The sequence below is a fragment of the Erpetoichthys calabaricus genome, chromosome 13 (assembly GCF_900747795.2).
Source record: "Erpetoichthys calabaricus chromosome 13, fErpCal1.3, whole genome shotgun sequence".
In the NCBI taxonomy this organism is placed as follows: domain Eukaryota; kingdom Metazoa; phylum Chordata; class Cladistia; order Polypteriformes; family Polypteridae; genus Erpetoichthys; species Erpetoichthys calabaricus.
In genome coordinates, this window is record NC_041406.2 from 62,217,718 (window position 1) to 62,238,672 (window position 20,955).

Sequence of the window (20,955 nt, forward strand, 5' to 3'; positions counted from 1 at the left end):
GTAATGGAAGGATGGGGGAAGGCAGCTTATCAAGGACACTGCCTCCCCCAAGACGATAGATGGCAGTGTCCCTGGACTGCAGTGGTGCCCCAGATGCCCGCAGGGCACTATGGGACTTGGAGTTCGGCAGCACAGCCCTGCTGGGTACCGTGGGTGCCACCAGGAGACGCTGTGGGAAGTTGGTGGGAAAACAAATTCTCACCTAGCCCGGAAGTACTAATGGACTATGACAATGGAAGCCCCGAAGTACTTCCGGGCTGATTGACAACCTGAATTCTCCAGCTGACCCGGAAGTGCTGGCAAGTCAAAGTCACGTGGGAGGAAGAACAGAAGCACTTCCGGGGCCAGGACTATATAAAGGATTGATGGGAACCCAGCAATGGAGCCGGAGTTGGGAAGGAATGTAACAGAGCTTGCTGGGAGGAGAAGAGGAAAATTATTGTATTGATTTGCTGATTATTGTGTGCTTGGTGGATGTGGTGCTTTGGAGGCACTGTTTCAAGAAGAAAAAGAATACTTCTTGGTGCTTTTACTGTGTCAGCATCTGTCTGTTGGGTCTAATGGGGCAACAGCGACATCAGGTGTTCACACATGAAAATGATAAATGGTTCATAGGTGAAGTTTGACCTAGTTCTAAGTCAAATACAAAACTATATGGACAAGCCCAAATCAGTTAATACATTCAAAGGAAAATTGCACCTCTTGTCCTCCAAAATTGTGGTGCATTCATCTGCAGAATTTTGAAAATATACCCCCAGAAATTTGCCCATCAGGGCAAAATGTATATAGGCCAACTGTACGTGATATCTGGAGAAAACAAAGTACTGTATTGCAATCTGTTTAACTGGCTTCAGAACACTTGAACTATTTTGACATTTGTGTGTTTTAAACTTGGTACAGAAATTGCTGTGGATGACATTGAAACCAAAACTGAACCTCTTTTTTATTTGGAGACAACAGTGGTTGGAAGTGGTGTGCCCCTGCAAAATAACATTGTGCTGAAATCAAGAGGAAGGCAGAACCTTCAGGTAGATTTGTGGAGCTTACCTGCTGAAGATAAGTATCCCAGTCTGCAACCATATACTACTCTGATAACAGCTTTCTTTGGGACAACATACCTCTGTGATCTAGCGTTCTCTTATATGAGGGTAATAAAATTAATATTCTGTTTAAATGAAGATTACTTGGGAGTGCTGCTTTAGATGTACAACCAGCAGCTCTAATCCTGCCTAAGAAAAACTAGGGAGAAGCACTCAGTGTCAGTGAACACATTACGTAAGCACTGCTCTATACTGAGAGCACTGGGTGGTAGCTATTCTTCAAGAAAAGGGAATCAGGAAATTGATCATTACAATAGTGCAAGCCAAGGTGAAAACTGGGTGGAGAAGAACTTAAGAAAACCCAAAGCAAAATCCAAAATCATCATCATAAAATAGAAAATAATTAGTTACAAAAATAATCAAACTCTTGAGGAGTTAATAATAGAACTTTGTTTTTGTGACATTCACAAACTTGGAAAACCAAGAAGTGCATGATGCTGTCCTTTATACCGTTATGGTGGTAGCAACTGCATGGCAGCACCCACAAGGAAAACAAAATGCCATTGTGAGAGGCTGATAATCACGAGATTCCTCAAGACTCCAAAACCATCTTTAAAAAGGATTTCGAGACCAAGGATTACCTTCAAAAAATAAAAAAAATACACAATAGATCATGACATGTTTATTTTACCATTTCTTACAAATTCCATTGCAAGTGCTTTTAATTAAATGAAACATAGCCCTGTAATGTCAGTCTGGTGACCACGACATCATTGAATGGTAGATGATTAGGCAGGCTTTCCCTTAATTTTCTTACTTATTATTATCCTATGACCCAAATCTGGATTAGATGGGTTTAAGAACATTAGAATAAAAAATTTTAAATAATTAACACTCGAAAAAATATCGTTTTTAAAGCATATTCATAAAACCACCTACCTCCCATGTCGACAGGCGGTGTATACTGTGCCTTCTTCACTCCCAACCACATAGTTGTTAACGTCTCCTGTTGGAAATGCCATCCCTGTCACAGCCACTGGCTTCGATTTGTTATATACCAACTCCATGCTTTCCTAGGTGGGTTTTTAGAAAATGAACTGCTTCAGTAAGCATGGCAAAAGAAGTGACAGACAGCACTGATAGACAGATAAATAGATAGCACACTATACATAAAAGAAAAATATCTTGTTTAAAAAGATAAAAACACCATTACTTCATAAGCTTTTCACTAAAATACAACAGTTCCCCCCAAAAAAAATTTATTGCTAGTAATTTATTACAGAAATGTTAAAACATGCTCATGTATTTACTGTTTTCAACATAATCTCCACTAACTTCAACAGTCTTGCAACAGACTTTGTTTTGTATTGTACTGTACTGTGTATATATATCCCCTTCTTTCATCCATTCTAACCCTCTAAGCCACTTTAAGCCATTTCTTCAATAGCTTCATTATTCCTCCCAAAATTTTTTCCCACAGACTAACAGCACTTTTATTAACATTGTTGTATCTGAATATATTCTAACCACCCGTGAATATTCATTACTGATCCTTTTTGCCACAAGATATGTGTGCTTGGAAATGGAATATGTTTCAGACATTCCAGGTTAATTTTGTAGTACTGAAAATCTGATGCAAAATGTTTAGCCAGTACTCACAGATTGTCATGGTGTAACATATACAGTTCATGTAATTAATGTATCAGCCAAAAATCATAAAGAACTGACAATGTTATCCATTTTTAATTATAAAGGTAAATCAAAAAGTAAAGGCAAATTGAAAATTAAGTGGTAACTGCAACAGATAGAAGTTGATACAATACAACATGTTTTTAATGACTTATGAGTAGTTCAAACACACACAGCACAGTGCTCTGCTGTTTGTCTACTTGAAGCTAAGGTTAAATGAACATGGACAGTTGAACACTGCACCAATGTTGAACAATGTGCTGTAGTGAGATTACTTAATGTAGATGAAGTGAAACCTGCAGAAATTCACCAAAAAATTCATGTGCACATCAATAGCTGATATCCAAAAGTGCAGCAACAGTGGACAATGCAATCCATTGGTCTTCTCTAATGAAGGCACTCGCCATGTCGATGTGGGCTTGTGTGTGAGACGTTGATGGTCAACAAGATCGGGTTTCGTTGGTAACACTTGTTCTTCCTGCTTTAAACTTTCTACCTATTCATAAACATTTCCTTGCACCATGCTGTTTTCAACTCCAGATTACACCAAGAGCTTTCGCTCAACCTCTTCAGGTTTTACTCTCTCAACCCAAAGAAATCTTACTATGGCAGTCTGTTCAACAATGGTGTAATCTTGTAGTGGAGCATCAATGATCATTTGACCTTGGCTTCAACTAGACTAGCAGCAGATCTCTCCACTGTACATGTTTAAACTACCCATAAGCCATTGCAATCATGTTGTATTGCGTCAGCATCTATCTGTTGTGCTTACCATGAAATTTTCAATTTGCCTTTAGTTTTTGATATACCCTTGTATTTTATAAAGTAATATTTTTGGATTATAATTTTTGTAGAAAAAAAATCAAAAAAGGATTAAAACATATTTGAAAAGGGATACAGTAAGTGAAGGGATGTGTGATTGAATATCATTATCAATAATCATTCATCAATATCACATAGGTGTCTTAATTTCTTGTACTTGCCATGTACTTATTTTGGGTAGTGTTATGGTGCAGTGGTTGGAATTACTGACACATGGCTCTGAGAGTCTAAGTTCAATATGCCGTACTAGTCACTGTTCATGTGGCGTTTGCATGATTTCATGTATCTGAGTTTTTTCTGAGCACTCCAGTTTCACTTTACATCAAAGACATGAAAGTTACATTGATTAGCAATTTTGAATTGACTCAGTATAAGTGAGTGCAGGTTGTACATAAATGTGTTCTACAATTGAAAGATGTACAATCCCCTGTTATTTCTTACCTTTCATCTGATGCTGTTGAAGTAAGCTCTGATTTCCCATGACACTGTAATGGACACCATGGGCTTTTAAATCACAGTCCCTTCATCTACAAGTTCTATAGTCCCCACCATTCAATGTGATTTAGCAGGTCTTATTTGGTAATGTTTTTTGAGGATACCTTTAATGTTCTCCTGGGTTCTGCCAGAAATGCATTTCTAATATTTCTGTGTTAAATTAAATTTGATGTTATATCATCCATATAAAACACCTCATGATGTTAGATGATGTTAATGGTGCTACACAATAAACATTAAATTGATTATGTCACTGACTGGTTGTCTGATCTTAAAAAAAAAACAAAGGTTAGATGTACTGATAAGATTTTCCTCAAACATGCAATAAATCAAGGACTTTCACACTTTACAGTATTAATGGATTTGGTAGTACTTCTGTTTTTCCAAGCCATCAACAGAGCAAGTCCTTTCAAGAACACAACCAAGAATCAAACAAGTGTTTTTCAGGAGGGCACCATTCCACCACAATTTACAAGGATTCTGACAACTCAGTTCAAACAGGTGCAAGTCATTGCTTGCGTCTTTTTGCAGCCCAGTTTCAGTTCTTTGTGCAGGGTCAAAGTTAGGTGACAACCTATTGTTTTCAGTTTGGTCCAAAGCAGAAACAAGGCTACAGTATTTAAGTGGTTTCTGATGGATGATTTTTAACATTTCTCTTTACTGTACAAAAATGTCAAGAAATTTTGACCAGTGTCCATGGCTTAGATTTCATAGCATATTATAGTGTTTCAATCCATCTCCCAGAAACAGAACTTCAGTTTTATACCGCCCCTCTCTCTCTAATTTAACTATAAAATCATCATCAATCATGATCAACTACATTGAAAAGTTTTAAACGAAAATAGGTTTATATGTTTAGAATGACATTATGTGTGGTCTCCTTTAGTATATATCTCATAAGACTCTTACTTTATGCTGTGGTTTAGGGTTAACTGTTAACTCTTTTATCCTCTCTAGTATGAGATCTAACTATTACACAATGTCAATAACTTGTAATAAAAACTAAAGGATGTCAAGCATTTCAAACAGTTACAGAACACATCCTGTCATGTGCAGATTTCATCATCATTATCATCAACAACATCACCAGTTTAACAATCATTTAATCAGGTTAAACTGTTTGCTACAAATATTTCTTCTCTGCCCTCCATGGCAGGCATTTTTTGAGGTCAAACCCATTCTTTTCATATAATGTGATACCATCTTCAATCACATCTTCATTGGCCCACTTATGGGCCTCATTTCCACCATCTACATTTTGGTGGATCTCTTAACTCCATCAGCCTCTGCTTTTTATCCCATATGCCCAAACCACCAAGTTTTTCTGTTAACTTGGCTTCTGTATTACAGATGACATTAGAAGTGGCAGCAGAAGTCGTAGTAGCAGTATTGTTACTTATACAGGGCACAGTGAAATTCTGGCAAACATGTACCACAACACCAAGATTAACAAGAATATACTAACATTTTGTCTATTATTAAGACTAGTATGGCTACAGCACTTGTCAACACATGTCTAATGACACATTCACATTTACAGCACAACCTAAACTCTGTGTTATCCTAATTTTTTTTTTTTAGTTTTTATTTATTTTTTTGCCATTTTCTAATTTTAGTTTTTTGCTCTTATTTAGTTTTTCCATAATTAACTTTTTGTTTTTGTCACATTTTATTAATTTTGTATTAGTCACCAAAAATGTCTATACAGACAGTTTTGCAAGTGTAAAAACACAGTTTTCTTTATAGTTGTCAACTTATATAGCATTGATGTTGTACCTGTCAACATACACAATTTTATTGTGACATAACTCAATGTTCTCCTGATAATGTAATGGTTCAAGACTTCCAGTATACCAAAAAATGCAAAGATCAGATAACAAGTGCGCGCCAATGTCATTTGTTACTTTAACCTGCAACGTGTTTAAGCAAATGGTTATTTGATTTCAAAAATAGTTTCTTTTTATTCTTGAGATTCTCTTTCTAAGTAGTAAGTTCAGCTTGCACATATACATTTATTTTTGATATTTCCTGATGCTGAATAATAGTTTATTTAGCCATTTTGAAACTTTCAAAGTGTTTGAATTATTACTTTGCTATTTTTTGAAATACCATTGAAGTCACTACTTGAACCGTAATAATAACAATAATAGCAGAAACAGATTAAAGTTTTTCCATGTACAATATATATTGCATTTATACATGCTATTTACATTAAACACTGAAAATCGGTTATAACATGTCAGATCGTTCACTTAATAAGCAACATTAAAACCTGAGGAGCTCCCTGTGTGCCTAAACTGGGAGGATGTCATTTAATTTTAATATATTATTAGTTTTAAAGATTTCTGGATTCAAAATAAATTTGAATAGAAGTTGTGTAACTATTCATACATACCTTCAGAACAGTTTAAATATCTATAGATAATCATTACAAGGAAAAATAAATAATTTTAAGCAGAATTTTGGTAGTATGAAAAAAAAGAAAGAAGATGTTAATAGATGATCTACCCTCCATCTGACATTTGGCTAGACAATTAATATAGTCAAGATGAATATATTCCCAAAGCTCCTATATTTTTTCCAGAGAATCCCTATGTGTATCAACAAACATTACTTTAAGAAGTTAAACTCAATTGTAACATAATTTATCAGGAAATGAATAGAATGACTTTACAAAGGCACAAAGCAGAAGGTGGCACGGCACTGCCTTTCAGTTTTACTACTGAGCTGAAAATAGTCATACAGTAAAATCTTGGAAAAAAGCAGAAATCCGTGAATCTATACTGGTTTGGTTTGTCCTGGTAAAATATCCTGTTCTAAATCATCTTTATATGTTCTGCTTTGTGCTTCAGTCATCACTAATTATCGTCAACTTACCAGCAACCTAGTTATCTAAGATGTGGAACCAAGAAGCCCTTATCTACTGCTCCTATAATTCAAAATCAAATTTTCAACCTTCAATAACCTAGGCAGTATTGAAACTACAGAAGAGGCTCACTGCAACATTTACTGGCCTCTATATTCAGAATGTGTTCTTAACAATTAGATTCTAAATTTAATCTTCGGACTATAAACTTTGTCTTATGTTCCAATCAAAAACATAAGAAAAAAAAAAATCATAAGAAATGTAATGATTCACTTCATGAGGTAGAAGTACATAATAAACAAGAAGAGTTGTGTCAGGGATATGAAATATTAAAATAATTGCTTCAATTTAAATGATTAAAAATATAAGTATTCTTGATTGTAATAGAAATTTGTCATTTTTTCACCTTCTGATAAAAGTCCATAGAGGGCTAACTCACTTGTAAATGATCAAAAATCAAAAAGGACATATTTGAAATCGCACATGCTTATGTATGAAATTTGTCATTTTTAACCTTTTGTCAGTGTCTCTTAGAGGGCTAGACCCAACAGTAAAACATTAAATATCAAAAATATTATCATATTTGTGTTCAGCAACCTTAAAATAGCATAAAATGACACACCACATGCCTTTATTACCAATTTTCTTTTTTTTAAAGCTTTATGAGAAGGAGTAATTTTGACCTCTAATATACCACTAGGGGGTGAATCTCTGGGGTCGGTAGATGTGGCACGAACAATATAATTTTGGTGACAGCACCTATTGGTTTACTATTTATCATAAGATTGCAATTTCATACATAAAATATGGTTAAAAATTATGTTTTTTAAGGTTTAGAGAGCCAAAAGAACACTAAAAAGCTTTCATAATTACATATTGAAACACATAAAGCAGTATATCATACTGTATGTAGGGGTTTTCTTGTACTGATTAGTCAGGAGGCACCAGACAAAAAAACAAAAAAACAAAAAAAACTGAAGTGATTTCAAAAAGTTCACACTGTAAGCAATTCTTTATTAACAGAAAAGCAACTTACCCAATTTACCAAAACTCTCTCCCATATCTATGCTTGAAGCAATACTGTCTAGTCTGGGTGAAGATTCAGAGAGCATCCCTACAGTATATAAAAACATTCCAAGGACTTAACCCTTTAATGATCCTAGGAAACGATGGGTAAGGGATTTCTCCATTAAAATATTTGGAAAGAAATGGAGCTCAGCTATTTATAAAATATATTCTAATTCAATATGTTTTGCTAATCTTATTTGTTTGATTGACTTGTATTCTGTTGTAATATTTTGTTCTCATATAAAGAGAAAAGAGTGTTTTAATAATGTTCTACCTTCATACTGAATCAATTCTACAGATAATTTCAAAGAATATTAGGCTTGCTACTCAGCTTTTTGCACCAGGTTTTCAATGCACTGCAGGTGAAGCTTGTGCTCCACAACACAGAGTGCTGCAGGTTAAATAAAACCGACAGATGAAAGTGACACATTTACCAAAAATCTGCCATTTGCAGCTTTTGACAGGGCAAGAGCAGAAAATTGTGCTTTGCAGTGAAGTTGATACAATTACTGAAAATTGTGCTCATATTCCTTCATCTTCAATAAGCGAAAAAAAAGCAGCAAAGGGGATTGCTGCTTAACATCGAAGAAGGATAGCTGTTCCAAATCAAAAAGGCAGCTAAAATACTGGGAGAGACACTGGGCCTAGAATGAGAGGCAATTAGGTAATGTTAGCCTTCAAAAATACTAAAATGTGTCATATTGGATAACCACATATTTCAGCTCAATTTTCATCAGGTACCTGGGAAAACCTTACATGCAGAGTGAAGCACCATAACATCATCAGTGTGGTGTCAAGGTGCATCAGCCATTGCAGGAAGTGCAACAGAAAGTGCTGTCTCACCACCGAGTCAGCTGTTGATGAAATGCTGTTGCCAATTAACACAGATGAGAAGAACACAAAATGGAGTTAGAAGAACAATATTTACGACATACAAGAACTGCTGTTGAAATTTCAAAGATAATTCAGCTAAGCTTACATGTTTAGAGTCCACACATACTTTAGACAGATCTCTGAAGTGTGAAGTAAAACTAAGGACACAATTCATGTAATGAAAAAAGACACAAGTCCATAAAGGATTTAATGTTTGGATCAGAAAGAATATTTCAAATAGAGGTTGAAAGATCATTAGAAAATGGTAAGTATTGAATGTTCACTTAAAGCTGTGCTGAGGCAAGACTAAACTTGATATCAAACTAAAAATTACATTTCCAGATATTCACATTGAATATGCTATTTCTTTTTTCTTTTTTTTTTCTTTTTGGATTGAGGAGCAAGGATTCTTCCTTTTTATGTTTAGTTCAGATGACAAATGTTTGTTGTCCTTGTCTTTATACCAGGTAGCCCACACAGAGCAGGCAACAAATCATGAATTACATAATGACAAGACCTTCATGACAGATCCATCTGTTGTTATAATTGCTATGTCAACTTTTGGGGATGTCTTTCCATACAATCTGCAATGCCAGCAACACCTCAGGGGTCTGAACAGAATAGTTTCTTGGTTCCAGTGCACTGCTCACAGAACCAGTAGCATGCTATTTTTGTCATAAATTTGTAAACTGTGCGTTTTGCAGGAGATACTGTTTTACACCTCACATGTCAACTTGAAGGGTCCTGTACAAGCATACAGCTCGACAATCAAAATATGGTATTCCAGTAAATACTGCATGTGTTTCATCCAACAAGCACACAAATAAAAGAACTAACAAAACTTGGAAAAAGTGGAAATCTTCCACTAGATTCACCTGATTATCTTTGCTGGTGGTAAAACCAAGGCAGACTCCTTACCAGGTGGTAGGGTTGTCAAAAGTATTAAAATATTGGTAAGTATCGATTTTAACATTTCAAAACTCATTTTTCATGGTATCGATTCTACTGCCTACATTACGAATGCACTTCCAGTTCACCAAAGCTCAAGTTGCAGCCTCGTTTCCATCCACTCACTTGTGTTAATAAGATGGCAACTTCCAAAGCTTTGGCGCTTTCACCAGCATGCTTAACTGACAAAGAGGGTTGTCGGAGTGGCGTCTGAAAATACTTTGGCTTTATAGAATATGGGGACAGAAAACCACATCATACTTGCAAGCCTGAATGCAAGATTTGCAAGCGAGTGATGGGATGTGACATTTATTTATTTCCACAGGTTAAAGCGTTTTTTTTGCAGTAAGTTAAACATTAAACACATCAAGACAGGGGTGTGCATTCAGAGGCTAGTTGGGCAACAAGGGGATCCATCACTTTCTTGATTTTTAAACCCTTGCCGCAAAGTCTCCTACCATTGTGCATTATTTCCTTTAATTTTATTACATGCAATTTTAAAATTATATTTCATTATATTATTATATAACATAAGGCGCTATTACTTTTCAGTACTCAATTGCATTAGTAGTGGTTCTACTCCTCCATGTGCTCACATACTTCCAGCTGTGTTTCAGAGTATGCATTTAATACATCAGGGCTCATTTGCAGCCCAAAAAACAGCACACTATTTCCTCACAGAAGAGCATGTTGACATGCTAGTCCTTCTTGAAAAAATTTGGAAGCTACAAAGACATCGTAGTTTTTTGTTTTTATTTTTTACACAAAAGTACAATGTGTAATGTTTTCATTTATGCAAAGCGTATAAGTGTGTTAGTGGTCTGTTTGTGTGTTACATTTACAGTTATCAACAACTGTTTAGAAAAACCCACATTAATTAAACCTTCACGGAAAAAGAACATTTGTTTTAATATGTTTATTTATATTGTTTACATAAGATTGCAATACTTATTCAATTAACATTTAATGATATTTTTAACATTTCATTGTACTACCTCAGTAACAGTATTTGTTTTCATCAATGTAAAAAAAAACTGTTGACCAGATTTAAACTTCTTTACTTTTTATTGCTTACAGAACTTTACCTTTTACAAAAGACTACAGTACTTGAATTATTTGCATTTATTGACTGAAATTTATATAATTTGTTTCCATCAATGTTAAGATTTTAATGCACATAGAACTGAAATTTATTTCAATACATTTTTTATTGAGTTACATTACATTATGGTATGAAAGTTCAGTATTTTTCTTAGTTACATATACATGTTTGAAATTTTGGTATAGTGACAGCCCTACTAGACGGTGGCCTACTTTTTTTATATACCTCCCTGTATTATGATTGCTGGATTTGTTTTTGGAATGTAACATTTTTTTTACTGTTGTAATATCATTTTTTTAATGCACGGGGGGGGGGGGGGGGGGGGTTAGTATCAGGGAATCAGTTGAATAATATTTTTTCTATGCAAAGTAAATTCCAATTACTGTTGTGTCTTTACTGTTTTGTATTTTAATCATTTTGGGTTCTGATTGCTAGGCCATTCCCGGAAGTCACGTCACATGATGTTACTTATCAGGATATCAGAAAGCAACAATCAGTAGAGTGAGAACTTTCTGAACAAATCACAATGACTTATATTATAACCCAAACTAAAGCCGGGTGGTATGTGTGTGATAAGAGTTAAACAGTGAACCCGTAGCATTCTCTGCCATGATGATACCACTACTGAAGGAAACTGACATTCCAATAAGTGAATGGGTATAAGCTGCTTGACATGGGGCAAATCTGATTCAGTACTCTCCACCAAAGGATACCAGTATATACTGTATTTGATTGGGCCTAACCTTAAAACCAGCGTGAAAAACATTTTTAGTTAAGGCTAGTTTCCTTATTTACTTCCATTCTTTTTAGTATAATTCAAATTAAAATGTTTAATGGATAATAATAGTAGTTGGAATTTTCAATGGTCCGTTGGGCATCATGCTTATCACATTCTAACACCCAGCAGCCATATGTCAAATAGTGTTAAAATGTCTATAACTGCTTCTAAGAATTACCTTGATAGTGCTATACTCCTGGCTGAAACAGTATGAGAACAGCATGGATGGTCAAATTAATGAATCACTCAAGGAATATGGGAATGTATGCAAAATATGGAGGAATAAAGAGAAAATAAAGAAAAGCAAACTATCAAGACTTAAAGTGGCACGTTTTCCCCCCAAAATTTAAAAGATTAAAATATTTATTCTTTATACAAATCAAATCAAAATTCAACCTATCACAGTGATGCACAGGGATTTCAATACCTACTTCTGCAAACATAGATTGTTGCATTTGGTCTGCAGCTAAAGGTTTTATTATATAATATAATTCTTGAATTTATGGTACATTTGCATTTAAAATTTATTAGCTTTAATCCAAAGCAATTTACAAAAGGGGTAAACATAATTGAGTATCGTTAGGCTAGGGCCTGTTTGTTTAGCAAGTGGAGTAGGCCAGATTACTAAAGCTGATTGCCACAAGTGAAAAGATGCAATAACTAATAAATTTACAAACTTACATTAAGAATCGATAAAGCAATTAAACTTAATGTAACAGCAAATCAAAAAACAATATGAAAGATCACAGAGTAACTTTTTTTTTCTTCTTCAATCAATTACACAGATATTCGAAGGGCAGATGGGTTTTCAATTGCTTTTTAAATACATTGAGGGAGCCAGCAGTTCAATGGAGGTGGGTAGCTCATTCCACCAACTAGGAACTACACAAAAAAGAGTCTGCATTGAGACTTGATACCACACAGAGGCAGCATCAGCAGACAGAATGGAGAAGTATATCGATTGGAATAACAGATTTATTTGTACCCTCCCACCACTGCGCAACATATAATAGAAATACAGTAACATTAACTAACAGGCTTGGTCTCTCCACAGCCCTGAATTACAAGTACGTAGTTAAAACATTGAGGGATGTATCAGAGGAATATAAGAATTAGACTATTGACTGTGTGGTTTTTAAACATGTACTTCATTTGCTTGCATGATGAATGGCACAGGCATGTGGAATTTGTGTCTGAGACCAAAGAAAATCAGGCCTACTTTTTGGTATTTAGTTATAGAAGGTTTTACAGACATTCGGATGGTGAAGCCTATCACAACCTTTTCCAACAGTAAGGCTCAGTTATTCCCATTAAGAACTGGCTATACTGGAATTCACCTGGGACATGACACCTCATCAATGAATCAGATGAACTGGGACAGCATGTGAAGAGAAGCAGGCCAAGCACAAATGGGTACTACAGGAGAAATCGTGTAGGAACTGTGACTAATACATTTCTAATATACAAAAAAAGTTAATATATATCATGTATCAGTGGTTTTGGGATAAGATGATTTATCCAAACTTCTCTCACACAATTTTGAGCCACAGGGTTATGCCATTCACAGTCATATATATATATATATATATATATATATATATATATATATATATATATATATATATATATATATATAAAACAATTTTCTGTCTGCTTTCTTATTCTGAGATTAATCAAAAGTGAATTAGGTTTCCACTAGGTGCTTATTTTTGGTTTCTGACATTTACACTGTTCTCCAAAAAAACTGAGGTTAAAAGAATAATTTCCATTGATCCCTTTATTGTATTTTTAGTTGCATAAGGCTACTGGATGTAAAGCATTGAGCAAAACATGGAAAAAGGATTAAAACATTCAGAAATAGAGATATGGATGTTACAAATTATACTGTGAAATAGAAGAAGCTGTGTCTATGCTACACAAAAAAGAAAGCAATAAATGCAGTGTAAGTTAAGAAAATAGATTCAAGTAATATATTATTGAGTAGTCACAATACAAACCCTCTTCCTTTTTAATTAAAAAAATGAAAGGAAGAAAATGAAAATGGTAAGAAGTACTCAATCAAAGATTTGCATTGATTAATTATGGTCAACGATTACTTTAAAGAGCGATTGTCGAGAATGGTATTGATAAAGGTCTACCATATACTGACAGAGTACCTTCTGTTTAAAAGGAAGTCCAGTGATGCAGCTCTGTCATCAAATAAGGTCAGATAGGAAGACCACCTGCCCCCTCCAATGTCACTGAGATATGCTAGTTTGACTGCTAGTGTACCTTTTGGGTTAGACACCTAAGTTTACAGTTTGGTTCATTTTGGCTTATGCCAAGGTGAGTCCTTCTGCTGGGTGGTACCAGACCACTTTAAAAAGGTAGTGAGATTTCCTGCTTCAAACATTGAGACCTAAAGGCTTTACATGGTATGATGTTACATATCCTCTGTGGTGCAAAATCACAATCCCCTAATTACTCTAGGAAAAGTGTGTTTTGCAGATTTAGTGTGCCATGAATTAGTAAAAACTTTGCTTAAGCAGATCCACGAGTGACTGGTAAACTATTTTTAATATATATTTTTATATAACTATTTTTTTATATATTTTTTGTAAAATTGCAAGGGTTGTTTGTTTGTTACACAAGAACCTATGCACCACTGGCTTTTGAATATTAATCTTTGTCTCTATCAACAGCTTATGCTCTAACACAAGCAATGTGACCCCTGAGTTTGACATGTGGCCCTGACATTCGGCTTTATGTTTTACTTATGGCCACCATGACAGAAAATGCATGATAGCTTACATGCACTTGACACAGCTCTGTAGCACACTCCCAAAATGAAAATGAATACACTCCTTGCAATAAATTGCACCAGCTGCTTGGGAAACACACAGTGACAAGCCTCAGGTTCAAGACAACCTACACCCAAAACCATTGCTGATCATGAAGCACATGCCACTGACATGTGCATCTACTGCGGGATACGGAATGCAGGTGTGAAAAAAAACACTGAGAGCTACCTACACAGACTTATACTGTGCTTACTAAAATGAGTCAAACACACCATTTAACCATAAAAAACAACACTATCAGCAATCTCGGCTTAGTGTGAGACACTGCCGCTCATACCAAACCAAAAGCACCTTAACTTACACAGGAACTGCAAGAATACAAGCTTTGCAACAAATTCACAGTATCAACAGTTCCATATGTTTTACATCCATGAGATGCATCTATGATGAGTTGAGAGCAAAAAAATCAAACACCTCACACTGACCTCCCTGTTCTGATGATGTGCTTAAGCAAACACTTTCATAGCTTGAAAATGCACACATCTCTCCTCATTTCCTTATAGTAGTACAGAATTTCATTAATACAAATAATAATAATTCATTACAAATAGCCCTTTTGAACAAGTCTTTAAAAATACAAGGCAATTTGAGGAGAAAGAAAAACCACAAACAGACCGATGCCATCTAGCTTTCAGAGGTTAGGCATTTCATCCTCACCTCATGATCGAGCCTCTAAGTGGGACAGCTCCTCAATCTAATGATAAAGAGTCATAGCACTCAACACGCCAAGTGGGAACAACCCAATCAACTGTTGCATCTTCATGGAAGCACATGGAAGATTAACCCTACTCTCATCCCACATGCTCCAAGATCATATATTATATACATTATTTTGCTCAAAACTCAAAATCCCATGCCCCACACAAATTTCCAGAGTGACAATGCTTACATATAGCCAATTTACACGCTACATGTACATACCTCCTTAGGTGAACCACTTAAACACTTTCATGACCTGAAAATACAGACATCTTTCCTCCTTTGCTCTGAAAAAGTACAAGATTTAATTTTCGCTATGCTGTATCACTCCCTTACAGCCAAGCCTGTACAAATAATTCACCAGTTGAAAAACAGCAAAACTTCTAGAACAGATAAATTTAATTTACCTTCCACCTCTTATGAGATTATATTTTACATAATCTGCACAGAAACATTCGGAGCATAGTCATTGACTTGATCAAGCGTGCACTTCATTTTATCATGTACACTACATCTGACAAGAAATCTGAAATACACAACCTTCCACTTTTGAAGAAGCCAACACTGTTTTTCACCTGTATATAACCATTAATTTCTCAATGTGATTACCATATAAACTCGCATTTAAGTTCTCCCGTGGATAAGTCAGGGCTTGATTTTACTGTATAATTTCCGGTATTTTATAATGTTATCACACTCTAATGGTAGGTGCCACCGTGAGTGGCAGCATTTGCTGCAGGGACATCAAACTGTTGGCTGTAAGTCTGCTTCCCTATTACATGCCCAGAGAGTTTGGACACGTCATTGTTGTTATTGTTTACATCCCTCCTCGGGCGGACGTGGAGATAGTGGGTGACATCATCCATGCCGCTGTTGCTAAACTACAAACACAGCACCCCCGAGGCACTTGTGCTAATTGCTGGAGACTTTAACTATGTGACGCTGGACAAAACATTACCTGCCTTCTCCCAGTATGTGGATTGTAACACCCGGGGAAATAGGACTATTGACCTACCGTATGCAAACATTAAAGACGCATACAGCGCCACCCCTCTGCCTGCGCTTGGGAAAGCAGATCATAACCTGGTTCTGCTTCAGCCTCACTACAAACCAAGAGTCAGGGAGCTACCTACAACCACACACTCATTCAGAAAGTGGTCCCCTGAGGCAGAGCAGGCACTGAGAGACTGCTTTGGAACTACGGACTGGGATATCCTGCAGGGGTCACATAGTGAGAACACTGAGGAGGTTGTTGACTGCACTACTGACTACATCAACTTCTGTATGGACATTGTAGTTCCAGTAAGAACAGTATGTTGCTATGCTAACAACAAGCCATGGAATACAAGTGACATTAAGAGCCTTTAAAGGCGGTGATCAGCATGAGCTCAAGCATGTGCAGAAGGAACTCCGAGTCCAGCTCAGGAAGGCGAAGGAGCAGTACAGGAGAAAGCTGGAGCAGAAGTTGCAGAATAACAGCATGAAGGAAGTGTGGGATGGGTTGATGATCATCACTGGCTGCAGCTCGAGAGCGAACCAGATGAATAACTTCTTTAACAGGTTTGACCACCCTAACCCAAAACACCTCAGAGTACTGCATCCTCCACCAATCCTTCTGCTGATATCAGCATAGGAGAGAGTTTTCCCCAACCCACAATTACAGCAGCCCAGGTAAGCAGACAGCTGAGGAGACTTCGGGCCAGCAAAGCAGTGGATCCAGATGGAGTATCGCCACGACTGCTGAAGGCCTGTGCGTTGGAGCTGGGGAGTCCTCTACAGCGCATCTTCAACCTGAGCTTGGAACAGGAGAGAGTCCAGAGGCTTTGGAAAACATCTTGCATCACCCCAGTCCCCAAGGTATCACGTCCTGGTGAGCTGAATGACTTTCAGCCTGTCACTCTGATGTCACATGTGATGAAGACCATGGAGCGGCTACTGCTTCACCACCTGAGGCCACAGGTCCACCATGCCCTCGACCCTCTGCAGTTCACATACCAGGAGAAGGTGGGAGCGGAGGATGCCATCATCTATATGCTACACCGATCCCTCTTCCACTTGGACAGTGGCTGTGGTGCTGTAAGAGTTATGTTTCTGGACTTCTCTAGTGCCTTCAACACCATCCAACCTTGGCTCCTTAGTGACAAGCTGACAGAGATGGGAGTAGATTCATACCTGGTGGCATAGATCGTGGACTATCTTACAGACAGACCTCAGTATGTGCGTCTCGGGAACTGCAGGTCTGACGTTGTGGTCAGCAGCACAGGAGCGCCGTAGGGGCCTGTACTTTCTCCGGTCCTGTTCAGCCTATATACATCGGACTTCAAATACAACTCGGAGTCCTGCCACGTGCAAAAGTTCACTGACGACACTGCTATCGTGGGCTGCATCAGGAGTGGGCAGGAGGAGGAGTATAGGAACCTAATCAAGGACTTTGTTAAATTGTGCGACTCAAACCACCTACACCTGAACACCACCAAAACCAAGGAGCTGGTGGTGGATTTTAGGATGCCCACATCCCTCCCAGACCCTGTGATTATCAGAGGTGACTGTGTGCAGAGGGCACAGACCTATATATACTTGGGAGTGCAGCTGGATGATAATTGGACTGGACTGCCAATACTGATGCTCTGTACAAGAGAGGACAGAGCCGACTATACTTCCTTAGAAGGTTGACGTCCTTCAACATCTGCAAAAAGATGCTGCAGATGTTCTATCAGACGGTTGTGGCGAGCGCCCTCTTCTACGCGGTGGTGTGCTGGGGAGGACAAACTGGTGAGGAAGGCAGGCTCTATTGTAGGCACAGAGCTGGACAGTCTGACATCTGTGGCAGAGCGACGGGCGCTGAGCAGGCTCCTGTCAATTATGGAGAATCCACCGCATCCACTAAACAGTATCATCTCCAGACAGAGGAGCAGCTTCAGTGACAGACTGCTGTCACTGTCCTACTCCACTGACAGACTGAGGAGATCATTTCTCCCCCACACTATGCGACTCTTCAATTCCACTCAGGGGGGTAAACGTTAACACTATACAAGTTGGTTTTTTTTTAACTTGCACTGTGTTTTTATCACTCTTTAATTAATATTGTTTTTATCAGTATGCTCCTGCTGGAGTATGTGAATTTTCCCTTGGGATTAATAAAGTATCTATCTATCTATCTATCTATCTATCTATCTATCTATCTATCTATCTATCTATCTATCTATCTATCTATCTATCTATCTATCTATCTATCTATCTATCTATCTATCTATCTATCTATCTATCTATCTATCTATCTATCTATCTATCTATCTATCTATCTATCTATCTATCTATCTATCTATCTATCTGTCGAATGTGGAAAGCTCACACTATTGGTCCAAGAGATTATGATATGCTAATGCCCACCTGAGAGAGTAACCACAGAGCACTCTGCATTTTTTTTCTATGTATTGTGCCTATGTGACCATATGGTAATACCCGAACTATTCCGAAGTGACGATTGCACTGTTTTGTGTTTTTTGTATTACACACCCTCATACACCTTTATCATAAGAGCATCCCTTACCTACGAGTGTTCAATCAGAAGAAAATATGAAGCTGGTTTTAAATTAAAAGTCATTGAAGTGGCAAAAAAAATGGTAACTGCACTGCTGCAACAAAAATCGGCGTATCTGAGAAACTGCTGTGAGATTGGAGGAGGTAAGAAGATGTAAAAAAAAAAAATGTAAGTGTTGTATTTTTGAGTCGGGATCTGATTTTATCGATCGATTTTTCAGGTTTCAAGACCCAACTTATACGTGAGTATATATGGTAAACTGCCGTTAATCTTTTATGAAGTAAGAAAAACAAACTGCATTGAAAAAAGAGAAAGAAAAACGCAACCAAAAAAAAAAAAAAAGAAAAACCACAAAGAGACTAATGGAAGACAGTGCTTTTCAGTGAGTAAAAGTAATTACTAACCTTTATTTTTTTTTGCTGGTAGACATTTGCTCAAATGCACTATAATAAGTTAGTAATAATTCTAGGCTTGGATGCCAATATCTTTTAACCAGTTTTTGCTTAGAATGAATCAACTTGAAATTGCCTTGTAACATTAATAAATAATGCTATTGGTGACATCCAATAATAACAGAGTTTTGCAGCAATTTCATCCACACCATGAACCCTCACCCCCATCCAGGACACTCCATTTTGCAGGTGCGTTCCTCAGTCCCTGCACCTAAGCCTTTAAAAACAGAATGCAATTTACAGAAGAATACAAACTACAACCAAAAACAGACGTCCTAGAGTTTCCACAATTTAAATAGTACTTCCTCACCTCTTCTACACAACTGTAACACACAGTACTTGAGAATTTTGGTTTAATATTTCAAGACATTCTTCAATTGCTTTGTCTTTGTGTTCTTCTCTGTTCTTATTTCAATAACACATTTCTTTCATTTTGGATTTCCACATTTCACCACCTCTACTTATGATTTCCACTCTCTTTTATTGGAGGACTGGATGAACACATATACAGTATCAACAGCTTCTTATCTTTGGCATCCCTTAGAGCTTCTGTCTATAATCTAAGACATGGTGCCTACATGTTTAAAATTCAAATTCAGGTTCCTCATTCTGTTGGTAGACTTCTCTTTTCAAATCCCTTTTATTCGAGAACTGGAGGTCTGCATGTTCCACTAGTATCAGGTAAAACACATAATATAGGGTCTAATTTCATATTTGGGCAATCTAATTCAAAGTGAACAGTGGGCAAACCATTTGAGCAGGGAAATTCGGGTTTAGGCACAGGTAGATATGCCACACAGTGGAATTCTTCTTGTGTCAATAGGATACTCTGGCTCCCATTCACATTCCAAACACACAGTATCTCTAAATTGAAATAGGGATACTGGTAATGCACTGGTGTCCATCTCTGAAACACTGTAATGGACAAAGCAGTCTCAAAAGCTTTCACAAATGACCATTAAATAGTACAAGAGAGGTTAATTAAACCACATTCTCCAATCAGAAAGCAATGTGAGTCTGATATAGAAGGCTCAGTGAACCAGTGGTGGATGTTCCCATTGGAAGAATGATCTTAGCACACTAAAATGTGTAAAAAAGAAGAGACTTCATTATAAATGCAAATTTTTAAAGGAGTTTTTAAAATAGTATGTATGAAAATTATGTATAAGAAGAAAAGACTTTGTACTTTACATAATTATAGAAAAGTGGTTCCTTAATGTTATGCTGTAGATGCCAGCATCATTTATCATAATCATTTAAATCTTTGTCAGTTACAAAGTTAATATATATTTCTTTTACTAAATATAATAAATCTGACTTGCATCTACATTTTGAAAGAGTCATCCATGATTAAGTTAAAACCTATGATGCCTGACAACAAAAGACAACATACGTTGCCAACAAGTTTACTCAACACCTTACATTCAAATACTCTATTGTGTATTCTGCAGTCAAAAATGTAATTCCAGAGTGGCACACAGCTTTTTATTCAAACTTTCTAAAGAAACCTAAAATGTCCAGATCCATAATCAGATCTGATTTTTAAAAAGGAAAGATTTTAAACATACTCTGATCTCATTAGGGGGCTTTAACTTTAACATTTAGGCAAAAAATTTCATATTACACTAGCTAAGTTTCCATCCAGTTTTTTGCGACATTTTGTTATCGACAAACAGAATATACGTAAAAAAAATGTGCGAAATTTGCTGTCCCCAGCCTGTTTCCATCAAACTGGCTTTTTA

General features: G+C 36.7%; 1 protein-coding gene across 5 annotated transcripts in view; it reads right to left on the minus strand.

Annotated features, from left to right (window-relative positions):
* The window catches only part of LOC114663371 (cytoplasmic dynein 1 intermediate chain 1), a 468,822-nt gene that overhangs the window by 105,596 nt on the left and 342,271 nt on the right, over positions 1-20,955 (minus strand). For all 5 annotated transcript variants that reach the window (XM_051935825.1, XM_051935823.1, XM_028817057.2 and 2 more), the window contains one exon: positions 1,980-2,113. In XM_051935825.1, coding sequence (XP_051791785.1) covers positions 1,980-2,113 — 134 coding nt within the window. The remainder of the gene's footprint in view (positions 1-1,979; positions 2,114-20,955) is intronic.